The 13,655-nt window shown below is 41.5% G+C and overlaps 1 protein-coding gene across 1 annotated transcript; it reads right to left on the bottom strand.

Annotated features, from left to right (window-relative positions):
* Window positions 1-20: 20 nt before the first annotated feature.
* Window positions 21-13,147, bottom strand: shprh (SNF2 histone linker PHD RING helicase). The gene is given in 33 exon segments (XM_018703724.2): window positions 21-617; window positions 730-810; window positions 1,092-1,270; window positions 2,714-2,800; window positions 2,898-2,990; window positions 3,273-3,461; window positions 3,688-3,759; window positions 3,880-3,981; window positions 4,238-4,375; window positions 4,934-5,159; window positions 5,250-5,312; window positions 5,418-5,566; window positions 5,568-5,592; window positions 5,682-5,824; window positions 5,928-6,035; window positions 6,176-6,268; window positions 6,501-6,589; window positions 6,860-6,981; window positions 7,233-7,489; window positions 7,689-7,852; window positions 8,097-8,175; window positions 8,369-8,620; window positions 9,062-9,413; window positions 9,415-9,713; window positions 9,805-10,064; window positions 10,159-10,261; window positions 10,498-10,648; window positions 10,749-10,827; window positions 11,003-11,221; window positions 11,371-11,461; window positions 11,463-11,501; window positions 11,798-12,394; window positions 12,986-13,147. Coding segments are annotated over 32 exon segments (4,989 nt in total). The 5' UTR covers window positions 12,386-12,394; window positions 12,986-13,147; the 3' UTR covers window positions 21-520.
* Between the last annotated feature and the right edge of the window lie 508 nt (window positions 13,148-13,655).

Genomic DNA, 13,655 nt, shown 5'->3' on the forward strand with positions numbered 1-13,655 from the left:
AAGCACGGGACAAAAAGATCTTGAGTCATAACAGGTTGACAGTCTGCATTCGACAGGTCTTTATTTCCTGAATATTTCCTGAATACCTCAATCACTGATGTGATTTCAGCATGTGAATTTCTCCATATTTATCCCTCTTGCCATACAGTGTAGTTCTATATAAATGCACATAATTATATTAGATTAACACAAACAGCAATACTGTACAGTCCAGTCAAATGTGATCTTGGACAGGTTACTGAATCAGTAACTTATGACAAGTGACCCAAATACACAAATACTCCAAAGAGATTTAAAATTTGTTCTTGAATACAAACAAGAAACACGTTGTAATCTGTTGTCAGCAATTTGTTAAAATATCTTTTTGGAAATGCATTAGATAACATCAGGATGCATATATAAAAAAAAGTGGAATGTGCAAATTCAGAGTACTTCTTTATCACTGATGTTAAGACAGTGAGCTATCTTTGCTTTTGTATCTTTAGCAGGTGTCCTTTCCTGTGCTGCATGGTGTTTATATTCACTCCAGAGGTTCAGTATCTTCAGTGAACAAGTCAGCGAGGTCAGCTACTGTCAGGACTGCAGCCTCAGAGTGCTTCATGGTTGTGCTGGTGTGACTAGAATAAAAATAGCATTTATTAGTACTTTGAGGTCAGAAATATCAAATTTCCCCATGGATTAATGAGTTTTAAATCCAATTTCATTTCACGACATGCTGTGAATTCTTACCTTTTCTCTGCTGTCTTCAGCATTGCCTGCATTCTCTCTTCAATAGTGGATTTAATGAGGAATCTGTGAACAAATGTTGGCCTGGTGGAAAGAGAAAACAGAGACTACACTGAATGTACAGAATAGTAGAGGCACTTGAAGTAAATCCAGATAACAGCCATGATCCTTTATGGTTGAAGTTAGACCAGTTACAAAGGAGGAGGTGAATTTTACATAACGTCTGTATTAAAACTTGATTCATTTTGTCTGTTAGTTAGCCTGAGGATTAGGTGTTTTGACATGATGAGGTCTTAACTACTGGAAAAGCCCCAGTTGGAAACACAGCACTTTAACTGTCACACTCTTAACTCCCTGTTTCTTACTTGGTTTGGCCAATCCGGTGCACCCTGCCAATGGCCTGGAGCTCATGAGCTGGGTTGAGGATGGGCTCAACCAGCAACACATGAGTCGCTTCAATGATGTTCAGACCATTGGAGCCCGTGTGGAGAGGCAGGAGAAGAATGTTGATCTTCTCTTCATATTTGAAGGAGCTCAGATTCTCCTGGAACATTGAAGTTAACAATTGTTATAATCACACATGGATGAGGAGATATCTGCAAAAACATTTTAAATCATGTAATTTATCTGTTTATCTACAAGTCAGGCAAGGTTACTGATGCTGATAGGTGACATTTAGTTTTTTCCTTTTTCTTAGTAAAAAGAAAATCCTCTTGATTGACACTTGAGCCCCCCTGGAAACCTCAACAGTAAATTTTTTGGGGGAAATACATTAGAAACGTACCTTGTCCAAAATTCACTACTCAAATTGCAAAACATCAAAAGCTGCTGAAGCGTTTCCTCCGCGAATACCCGGATGTTTCTTGTGAGGCCTCCCTCCATGGGTGGCGCTGTTGCGAATGGTTCGCAGTCTAAATGTTGCCTAGTTACGAAAACGTAACGTACCCGCCAAACAACCTGACAGAGAGTGGACTTTTTGTTCTGCTTCGTCTTCATAGTCGCACTCGTTAAAACAGTCATGAACTACCCATTAATTCGAGAAAAATCATTTTTTGTTAACTTTGGGTTAACTTCTAAAAAGCTGAATCAGAATAAGAACGAAAAACGCGGCGAAGACACCCGAAGCTAACGCCGGTCCCTGTGCAGCTAGCATAGCCGAGCTCGCGCGCAGTTGTTCCCCAGGACCAGGTCAAGTTGAGGCTAAGAACGCGGAGGTGATGCCACGGCTGCTACTAGCATAAGTGACCTGTCGTCTGGTTGTACAACAAAGCAGGTAAAATATGACAGTATCAGTAAGATATAATATTTATCGATCTCTGTGCTTGTTGTGTATAAGCTACGATTGGAGTATTGGCGTGTTCAAAGCTTGTGTGGCCTAGTCGTTTTCCTTGGCTTGCATGCGTGAAATCCTTTATATTATGTATTGACGTCTGTGCAAGACTTAAGCATTAATTTTGGGTAAATTGTTTTCTTTAAATGAAAGCTAAAACAACTGAATTTTAATCTGTTCAGAAAGAAAAATAATCTGGTTTCAGGTGGTCAGAGAGGAACCTCTGTTCATAACAAGCCACGGTCAATATAAATGACCGTGGCCATGAGATATTTATCAGGTATGGTCTGTCAGCAAGTTATCTCACAAACTGGGAAATGCAGTTTCATGAAATATTCTGAGGATATGGCCTTGGGGCAAAAGGATAAGTGATTAGATTATGGAGGTAATCTGGACCTTGGATTTCCACCTTAATAAGATTAGGGTTTCTTTTAAATCCCAAGGGGATGTTTGCAGGTCATGAAATCAGTTTTACTTAAAAGTATAGTATAATCTGCCAGACAACATGCTGGAAACTTTAAATTGTCCTTGTGTACTACAGTAAACAACCTTATATAGTAGTAGTGGTGGATGGTGCAGAATTTAAGTGGTTAAAGGCAGCTCTGTAGTTAAAAGGTATATGTATTATGTAGAAATGTTTGCGGTGCAAATTCAAACCTGAAATTTGTGAATCCCATTTATTTGTGAGAACTCCATGTTATTGTCAAACAAGGCCTTAGCAATGATGTCCAGGACGCTCTGCCACTGCAATGAGAGAACAAGGAACAAAGTGGGTCAGATCCAAACTGGATATCATCAAAATAAATCACTGTCTCACAGAGCAGGGATAGTTTACAGTTACCGTGGAGAAAACGAGACACTTGGCCCCGGGGTTGGTGACTTGAATCTTCTTCAGTGTTCTCACCACCGCCTCTACTTTGGTAGAGTGGCTTCCCTGACAAACACAGGAGGAGGAAAGTTAGGGTTAAGTGCTATCAGGAATCAACAGCCTGACTGAGGCTGCGTTAAATTACAATTACATACATTGCAGGCCATGAATTAAAGGATAAGTTCCAGTTACGGTCAAAAATAAAATCACAATCAAACTTTTTTGACTATTAGGCTAGGTGGAACTGACCTGAATAATCATTACATCTAACTCCAGCCACAACTGACATAATAAAGACCCAGGCCTGGGCATGTACTGTATTACATGAGGATGGTGTTATTGGCTGACCTTGACTGGGATGTCCTGGTCCTGACTGGACGCCTGTGTGGTGAACACGTAAGAGATCTCTGTGTGGGATGTGGTCTGCCTACAAATGGCGCACTTGATGGCACGCCGCCTTGAGCCCACACTGTACTGCTCCACAATGATAGCAATACACTCATTACAGAAGCAGTGACCACAAGTTAACACTGCCCACTGGAAAAGAGAGAGAGAATGAGAAATTATGATTATGTAGCATTTTTCTTAATGTGGTTACAAATACTCCAGTCCAAGAGATATAAAATCAGAAAAGTCAGTTGAAAGGTGTGTTCCTTGATGAGATTTAAAACAAAATGCATAAGTAATAGCACAGATAGTGAAAGGTAATTAGATTACATGTAAAATACTCAAACTTTCCTCCTTACAACTAAACAATACTCACCTCCTGTCCCAGGGGCCGAGCACAGATGGGACATGGCTCTGGGTTCAGCCCTCCAGTAGACTTGTCCTGGGACTAAAACAAATGAATTTATGTTATTTGGAGTGAGAATATACCATGCAGTTTGAGTTAAAGTCTCTGAATGAGTCACTGAAGAGTTTATGTACTTTGTAGTTTCTATTAAAGGTAAATTACCTTCTCCAGATTCGTGAGATAGAGAAACTGGCCGAGCTTCTTTTGAAGCTGAGACTTGGCCACTGCCTGGTCGTTCAAAAGCTTCACTCTGTTCTGCTCCACCTGGAAGCAAAACAGCAGAGGGCAGAGGTTAGGAATGCAATAAAAATAGTCGAGGTGGAATATTACATCCTTGGAAACTTTCAGTAATGCTCTGTGGCAGGCCCTTAACAGATCTTGATAAGAATACATCATGTAACAACATTCATGCTAGTCCCAAAATTTTAAAGAAAGTAAAAAATATGATGTCTAACCCTTTCATTATCATAAATAAGACAGACTGACATAAGCATGTTGTAATAATAGAGGTTTAATTCACCTCATGTGGCTCGATGATGTGCAGCAGTTTGGGCTTTGGCTCGTCAGGAAGGCGCACACGCAGCCTCTCTGTGGCCATGCCCAACTCATCGATGGCTGACACATGATTACGCAGCACCATCCAGTACTCATGTAGCACCTGAGGAGAGACAGAGGTAGCTTTCACTGCCATCTGTTTCACTAATATCTGCACTACTACACTAATATCTGCACTACTCAGCAGGTTCCATCAGCTAATTTTGGCTCTCCATATGTATTTTGTTTTTAGCACATATACTGTTTAGGAACACAAACTCCAAACCTGTAGAATTCAACAATCAACCTCAAACTCTCTTTTACTGATTTTACTTATCAAATTCTCTTTATGTGTTTAGAAAATAATGTAGAAAAACAAGTGGCAAACAATGTTAAGTAGTTTGTCATACATTTGATCTACATGAAACATTTTTAGGAGTATAATTCTGACATTTTAAAATATTATGTTTCACTTTTAAACCATTCAGTTCCATTCAAATTTGTAAACCTCTCTTGACATTTTGTCTCAAAGTAACATATTTTCTCAACAGTCATTTCAACAGACATTTCAGTAATGTACATCTTTTTAAATTGTTGCAAAAGAATCTTGTGTTACTCGTACTTTTGCTTTTTGAACAGGTTGTGCTTGCTTGAGGTTGGGGTTATACATGTGTGTACAAACCTTGTACTCCTTCTTCCAGTTCTCAAACAGCTCCATGAAAGTGTTGCCCTCCTCCACCAGCTCTGGATCCATGCGTTTAGCTTTGGCAAAAGACAAGATGGCCTTCAGGGTGCGCTCAGTCTCACTGGCTGCCCAGAGACCTCGGCTGGTGGTGGGTAGACGGTCATCCACCAGCCCCTCTTCATCCTCGATCATTTCTTCAAAGATAGCCGTCTGACCCTTCACCCTGTAAGAGGATTTTTCAGATTAATCAACAGTATGTTTTTATGCAATTCGATTGATTATCTGACTGGTCGAAAAATATTGTTGTACTTACGTGTGAGAAAACAGCTTGGACTCATAATCTATAAAAAGTTCATCAGCTTTGCAAAAGACGCAGCTAAAATACGACAAGAGGAATATTAGTTATAATAACAAACAAGTTTAAGAGGCACAAATGTACAGTTTGTGTGTAAATTCCTGAAACAAAAAGACAATGTCTTACTTATTGAGTGGCAGTCTCATAGGCCTGAGGTGACAAATGGTGGCTTCATCAATCACTTTCTTTGAAGCTGGGCCTTCAAGACTCTTCACTGCATCCTGCACAGTCTTTTGCGATTTCATCAGATCTTGCATTTGAGTGGTGAGCAGGAAACTGCAAACCACAGGCGTCACGGAACCTGCAGGACACACATTTGTTTTTAGTACGTTTGTCTAAAGATAACAACATATTATCTATCATCCTTATTTTGTAAAATGAATTCTGTACTTGTCAGCCATGGAGAGCTTGCTGGCTTGTTGCTTGTAGCTGGATGTTAGCTCATTCTTGATGCGGGACACTAGATCGTCGTCAGTGGAGCAGCGGATTGCTCTCTGAATGACATCTAGCCACCAGGGAGAGTTGAGATTAACCTTGACAAAGAAAGCTGTGTTATTTTTTCCATTTAATTTACTTGATAATTTAGTGTGTTCAAATGTTGTGTGCATGAATGTAGCATGTAAAGAAGTTTCTTACTTTGCGTTTTAGCTCTTTGATGTTCTGTAACACTGGCTGCAGAGCCTGATGGGCGTCCGCCACCTCCGAGTCATATTTGGTCATATAGTGCTGGCGCAGCTGCTCAGCCTGAAGAGACACAGAGGTTGCAGGCGACAGAAGACACAGTTGTGATGGGGATACTTAGAAACAAGTTGTACAAGAACAACATTAGGCATGCAAGAACTGAGGACCTCGCACTGTGTTAATGAGACCTATTTATATATTACCTCTTCACTCAGACGGTCATCTCTCAGTGTTGGAGGTATCCCAGGATGCTTTGCACTCAGCAGTTCCATCAAATTATGGGTAGCATGAAGTCTCTGATTTACCACAATAGGAAAAAAACAAGTAATTTTAATTTTTTGTACTTGTACATAGACCATTAAGTCATGGAATATTATATCTGTCAGGAACCAAAATAATTTGTTTTCATCTGATTTGATGCAGTTATTTATCGTATTTGAGAAGATGTTTTGTCAGGTTTGTTTCAGTAATGAAACCTTTCATTGGTTAATCACAGACTAATGAAAAAGGTATAAATAGGCCACATACCTGTAATGAATCCGTTTTCAGTCTGTCTTTGTGCTCCTCTGATGAACGAAGCACTTCTCTATACATCTCTGCTGCCTCTACAAACTCATCTGCAGGTGACAAAGGAAGCGGTTGTCATTAGTGACACTCAACATGTCTGTCACATCATGACAGTTAATTAGACATGCTATACAAACCACCCCAGTGCACTTAGCCACATGATACATATCACCTTATTGAGACTTGTTTCAACAAAACATCTTGGTACAAAAAGTGTTTGGAGACATAAAGATGAGATCATGGCTTGTGTTTTGTTTGAACTGATTCCCATGGGAAACTGGAAGCAGAGGGAACATAAGTACAGAAGTGGGGTTTTATACCTCTGATGATGTGAATTCCAGCCAGGCCGTTGAGCGCACACACCAATTGTCTGTGAGCTTCTTCACACTCCACTCGACATTTCTTCTGCAGGGACTTAAGGAGCTCCTCCATCGTCATGGTGCTGGGGAGGGGACAGACAAACCCACTCAACAAACCCTCAAAACGCAAATTACACACAGAATGGGTCAGCTTTAAATAAACACAACTGCATGCTGTGTAATTGCCAAAAAGGTTGCTGCGGTCTTTTCCCGTTACTAATGCTGTGAAACTCTATTTAGGCTAGCAAATTGTTAATTAACTAGTGCAGCTGGCTTCAGAAAAGGACCTCTCTTCTCCAATAAGAGCCTTGAAACAATATCAAGTGTCATCTACCTTTTTTGCAGAGGTAGGAATTCCCCTCTCACAGCCTGTGGATGGCAGCAGGCCTGGCGCAGCCTCAGCAGCGGGCACAGGATGGTGTTGACAGTGCGGCGGTCGAGGCTGCCGAGTTTCAGGCTCCAGTCGGATATCTTCCTGAGTTTGACCAGAGCGTCCTGGGAGCAGACCTCATGCTGACGGTGGTAGAAGTGACCCTCGACAGGGGAGAAGTGCAGCCAGTGCACCTCCTCCGTCTGAGGGGGAATCTGGATCTGGAAAAAAGAAGAGGAAAACTCGATCATCAAAAGGTTTGCCAGAATTTCTGAAAAGAGCACAAACCATGAAATGCATTGGCACATCATTATTCAAAACACTTTCATAGCACTTGAGGTGCTTAATAATTATGTTAAAGGTTATAGAGTTGAGCATTTAACACACTCACAGGGAAACAAAGAACTTATATAAACCTACCTGATCAATGACGTCTTTTTTAGCCGAACGCCATAATAACTGAGCGATTACGTTGTACAGAGCCTCTGTGTTTCCACGTCGATAAGGGCGATAAAGCAGCTGGTCCCACCAGTGTTTCACCCAGTATGGATCAACTCCCAGGAAAAGTACAAGGCCATACAGATCTGGACACAGAGCACAATCAATTTAAGAGAAAGCTTTTGTTTGTATTTAAACAGGTTTTAATTATTTTTTTCAGAACTCCTTTGTTTTATGTAATAACCCCTCTGTTTCTTGTCTCTCCCTAAAAAAAGCTAAAACAATAACCTCAATAAGCCTGTTGAGGGGGAAAAGTCTAATCCCAGAGCCTCCTAATCAAGGCCTGTATAGTTATTAGGGATAATTGTTTTCCAGTTTTTGTGGTATTACCTTCCAAGCCTCTCTGGACAGGAGTGCCACTGACACACCAGCGGTTGACAGATGCAAGACGTAGAGCCATTTCTGCAGCCTGATGGGAAAATAACAACAATAGACAAACTGAAATTAAATACTGTAAAAGACACACAGGGTAGTATCTGAGATATAAATGGTACTCTAATACAGAAATAAGGTTAGAAACACAAAAGCTATTCTCAGTTATTCTCCTCTTTTATGCCTAAGTTAAACCACATGCCATGATTTTTAGATTCTGTCCAACTTGCCTTTGCAGTTGGACATTCAACCATCTGAGCCTCGTCCAGACAGATGCGCCACCACTCCACAGCCACCAGAGGACTGGGAACGGCCATGTAGCGTTTCTGGTTGCGGAAGCGGCGTCCGTCCTTGCTGTTACTGTGGGGAATGTCGACGTAGTTGAGCTCTGACCGCAGCACGTCGTAAGTTGTGATGACCACATCCTGCTCAGCGAGCATATGTGGCTGGATGAATCCATGTTTCTTCACACCCTGATAAACCTGGGGTGAAAGCAGTCATGTTAAAATGTGAGAAAATAGAGATAAGAGGAGAGTAAGTATGTACAAGCATTAACATAGAGTAAAAGTCAAGTGGCCCTCAGAGGCCTCCTCTGCAGAAGAGACAAGGATGCTAAGAGAACACTTATAGTAGATTCATATTCTCAACAAGGTTTATGCACATGTGCAACTGGAATTAACTGGAATGAATTATACTGAATTTCAATCATGTGTAGAGGCATAACAGCTGCAACAAATGAAATGTGAACGCAGCTGTTTCAGAGAACATAGCATCATGCTTTAATAGGCCTTAATCTTGTAAAAGTAACACTTCACTAACCTAAACCTATATTGCTTAAGTCAGATTTTATGCATATTTTTATTGAATCAAACTTCAGAAATTGAATAGAAAATATATTTCTTAGCAACAGTCTACTTTCTCACCAGCACTCGGAGCGAGGAGGACCTGATGTGTCGGTTGATCTCCTCCACCCACTGGTGGCAGATGGAGCTCGGGGAGATGATGAGGGTAGCACCTGTGGAGACGGGCTTCATGGCAACCAGGCAGTGAGGGCAGTAGAACGGTGTAGTCTCAAGGCTTTCCTCTTTGTAGTTAACACAGTCTGCATGCTGCCACAGCTGACAGTTCATACACTGGACACGGGCCTTGTAGTCAATAATGCCCAGTTCACCACAGATGCACTCAAAGCGGTAGTCTGGGGTGTTGAAAGGGACCACAGACGCTCTGGTGGGGGTTTCTGTCTCCTCGTGAATCGAGCTGAGGAGCTTCTCCTCTTTCCTCAGGTAGATCGTCCACTCTGGGCATGTCCTGTGTATCTGATTCACTTTTATCCTGAGACGTCTGGAGGGATGTTGTGGACGTATCCAGCACATTATCTGACTGATCTGCTTTCTCATTCAGACTTTTATCCCACTCCTTCTTCAGTTCTGTTTCTTCTTGTACAGGACAGTCAGATGTAGGGAGGGTCAGATCTGTTTGGTCTTCTGTGAGAGAGTTTTGAAGAGCTGCCTCTGCCTTCTCTTTTGCTCGTCTCTGAAACATTTTCCTGGGCGTGCCCTCTGTGTTTTTTGGACTCTAAAAAGAAGAAAACAGACCAAAGTTAGATGTTACAACAAAGTAATATTTGTAGCATAAAAGATTCACACTGGAAGCTGGTTATTCTTACAGGCTTGGATGCTCCTGCTAATGTCTTCTTTGTTTCTTTGTATTTCTTTCCCAGCTTAAATGACCCTGCCAAGCCACGGCCTTTCACTCGATCAACCAGGCCTTCATCTATGAGCTTTGCCAGTGTCTTCCTGATGTGGTTGCGGTTCTTTAAGAGGTCATAACCGTAAGTGGCACGGATATAAGTGAAGATAGCGTTGACTGAGGCTCCTTTGCCAGATCTCATTTCCTTTATTGCAGTGAGCAGCATGACACGCACAGCTGCAGAGGAATACACAACATGTTGCTGAAGATTAAAATCAAACTGCAAAGGAAATAAAAGCTGTGAAGTCTGTGAGGACTGTGAGTGACATACTTGGGTAAGATATTTTCATTTTAGGCTGAACTTCAGACTTGCAGCGGGTTACTTTCTTTCTTTCTAATGGAGGGGGAGGAACAAAGTAATTCACAGATTTCCCCTGCAAAACCAAGAGATACATCATCATGAAAATACAGAACATTTTTCATTTCACAATTAAGCTGATGCTTTAAAATAAGAGTAAAAAGTAGGCAAAATCCATATAACTGTAAATAATCATCTGTGACACTAATGGGGTGACGGCAAAGAGAGAGAAAAAGAAGGGAAGAAAAAGGTGAAATGTTGTATTTTTAACAAACTCTGTATTTTTAACTCTAGGTGCCTACTGATCCTCACCACCGGCAGGGTAAGGGCTTCCTGCTCCAGGTCCTGCCGAGTGTGAAACAGGATGAGAGCCAGAACTTCCACCGTCTTTCCGAGCCCCATCTCATCAGCCAGGATCCCTCCTGGCCACTCGATGCCGGCCAAAGGAAATTCTCGAATTAAGCTGCGAAAAAAAATAAAATAACGGGTAATATGTTGAAACCCCAAAATACCTTCCAGCACAAATTTATAAAGGTTTAACATGAGGGGATTTAAGTTCTTACCAGCCAGTGAAAGGGTTGTAGAACAACTTCTTGCCACACAAAGTGACCAACTCCCGCCAGAGGAAATGCAGCGATTGCTCTGCAACAAAAATGTTGAGATCTAATTTGCTTTGGTTTAGTAATATAATTTCTGTTCTTACAGACTCCAATAAAAAAATAGTTTATATACTGTTGGGAAAACCAACTGATCAGAATTCTCAATAAAGGAAGAATAATGTGAACAGCAGAGAAATATATCGCCTACAGAGTGGTACCTTTATGTGAAGTGTTCCTGTACTTTTCTCTCCTCAGCATCCAGTTGACTGCCTGGCTCTGATAGGGTCTGAGCACAGGAATAAGAGCCTTGTGCTGGACGTCATAGGTCACCACCTGGGTCTCTCTCTGGTGCAGATGCCTCACGTAATCATAGAGCTCTTCGACATTTTGTCTCTCCAGGTCGGTGTCACACTCCTCCTCCTCGTTTTCTACAACTTCTACATGAAAAATACAGCAGGATGTTAGATTGTCGTTATTTATTATTAAGGCTTTTGCAGGGTTATACTTTTAAGCCCCACATTACATTAAAACTTAATGGTGATCACAGCATGCATTAGATATTAGATGCATAAGACCAGACACTTACCAGGGATAATGAAATCATAGAAATACTCCATTAACTTCTGCATCACTTGATTTGCTTTCTTCAGCCGGGCGTTTCCCTCGCTGAGGAACTCAGGCTTTCCGAAGCCCAGTTTCCAGCAAGTAAATCCCCACCTGCCAAATGCAGACAAACAACAGCTGAAGTAAGAAAAGCCAGAGTACTTTGGCTGTTCAGCATCCTCACCTACAGAGCAGGTACGCAGGGTTTCACTCCAACCAAAGACTATGGCAGTGGACTTGGCTAATTAGGAAAAAATCAGCTAGCCAGCAAAAAATAAGTACTGTTGTGTAAATTTTTGGTTTGAATGAAACCCTGCTGAGTCTTGGGGTGCTCTGGTGGCCTGAGGAGTTCTACTGTCAACTTTCTAATAAAGGGATAATGTGCCCTGCTGCACTTATTGCATTTATACCTTGATTGACTCCTCTTTTGGCTGGTGGCAGAATTGTATCACCCTCCTCTTCTGCAGCCAGTCGAGTTCCTCTAGCGGGATCCGACTGAAGCTGCACTCTGCTGTGCAAGTGTCCTCATCAGGCCTCCACTGCAGCCCTGAGCTCTCATCACAGCTGCTGTAACTGAGGCAGAGCTGGTCCCCCATCCTGTGGAGCGTGAACGCTTTCTGCTCACAGTCACACGGGAGCCAAGCTGGCCGCATGCTGAACTCCCCGATGAGTGCCTTCCAGATGTGGCTCAGCTTTGAAGCCGGCACAATTGTCAGTGCCAGAGAGGCTGAGGCAGCAGTGCCTTCTGACGACGTGCAGGGGAGTTCCTCTGTGAATTGGACAGACTGGGTACAGGCAGCTGCTGTGACGTCCTCAGTAGTTAAGAGAAAGGAGCTGCTGGGAGCAGGGTCGACTGGAAGAAGGGAGCAGGTTGGTGTCTGGTCATCGTCCTCCTGGATCACCTCGGTCTTGCGATCATCCAGCATGTTCCAGTTCAACCTCTTCTTGGCTTCTTCATCCACCCTCACAGGAGGGGCCCTCTTCCTTCGGCTACTCATGGTTAAACTCTACAAGGAGTGTGGATGGAGTGTTGATCAGAAAATAATTCCACCTTAAATATTTTTTATCACAACTTCAGTGGTGTTTGACTCTTAACCGTATTTAGTAGACAGAATGAGTTTCACTTAAAATCTCCTGCTTTCTCTTGGACAAAATTAACAGTAAAATAGCTGCTAATCATCTTGTTCATGTATTAATTAATATGTGTAACGTTAGTGTTGTCACTGGCTGTAGAAGTATCAAACTTTTCTACACTAGCTAGTCTCACTGCTTGTCCGTTAGATGTCGAGTTATTGGCAGTAAACCATAAGTTTGTGTCAGTATAACAACACAAACTTCACATTTCATCTGCAGTGTAGCCGTTTATTAGAGCTCAGTTATACAGTTGCTAGCTAGGTAGTTGATGTGTTTTAACATGTAATTTGACTTTTCTGTTTTGTAATTAACATTTCCTCTTTACTTAAAGTTGATGTCACAGGAGACAGACATTAGTGCTGTATCGTGTAAACACTGTTACACAATGAAAACACACTCAGTCTCTGTCGCTACGTATTTTATCGTCTGACTGTAAACAACGAGATAAAAACATGCACGTTTACTTTTCGAGCCTCCCACAGACAGATCTGGTTTCTATCGCTGCATCAGAAGTCGTTTTATCCTGTAGCAGCTGCAGATATTTCAGCTACAAAGCACCAAAACACACTTCATTTAGCGACTGGGCTGCTGGTGTTCGCCATTTTTAAATGCAGGAAGTGACGCGCGAGCAGGAGGATTAGAACAATAAAAGCACCAACTATTGAAACTTCATTTTAACAATCACTTTTGAATTCATTATGCGAGTTATGCGTAATACCCGAACTTTAATGAATTGTAAATATATTTTCGATAAATAGTTAAATCGATTAATTATTTTTTAACCGGGAAGTCTGGAGATGCATATTCTCTTTATCAGAGACCTGGCCAAAATGTCAACATTAGATAAGTTTTGCAGTGTTATAAGAGCATACGTCACTGATTTACAGTAATAACATAAAACAACAAATAAAGGAAGGAAAAGTACATTAAAAGAACGCAGGCTTTAAGCACTTCTGATAACTTACTACTACTACTATCTCTCTCTCTCTCTCCTCTCTCTCTTTTTTTTTAATTATCTATCATAATTCCAGTTTGCTCAATTATAAGTGAATACATGTATACAAGTCTCCCATAATCTGAAGTTCTCTGGGAATAACTTTATTTAAAATTTAACCTATTTTTATATCGATCTAA

The sequence above is a fragment of the Lates calcarifer genome, linkage group LG19 (genome assembly GCF_001640805.2).
Source record: "Lates calcarifer isolate ASB-BC8 linkage group LG19, TLL_Latcal_v3, whole genome shotgun sequence".
NCBI classification, from domain to species: Eukaryota; Metazoa; Chordata; class Actinopteri; family Centropomidae; genus Lates; species Lates calcarifer.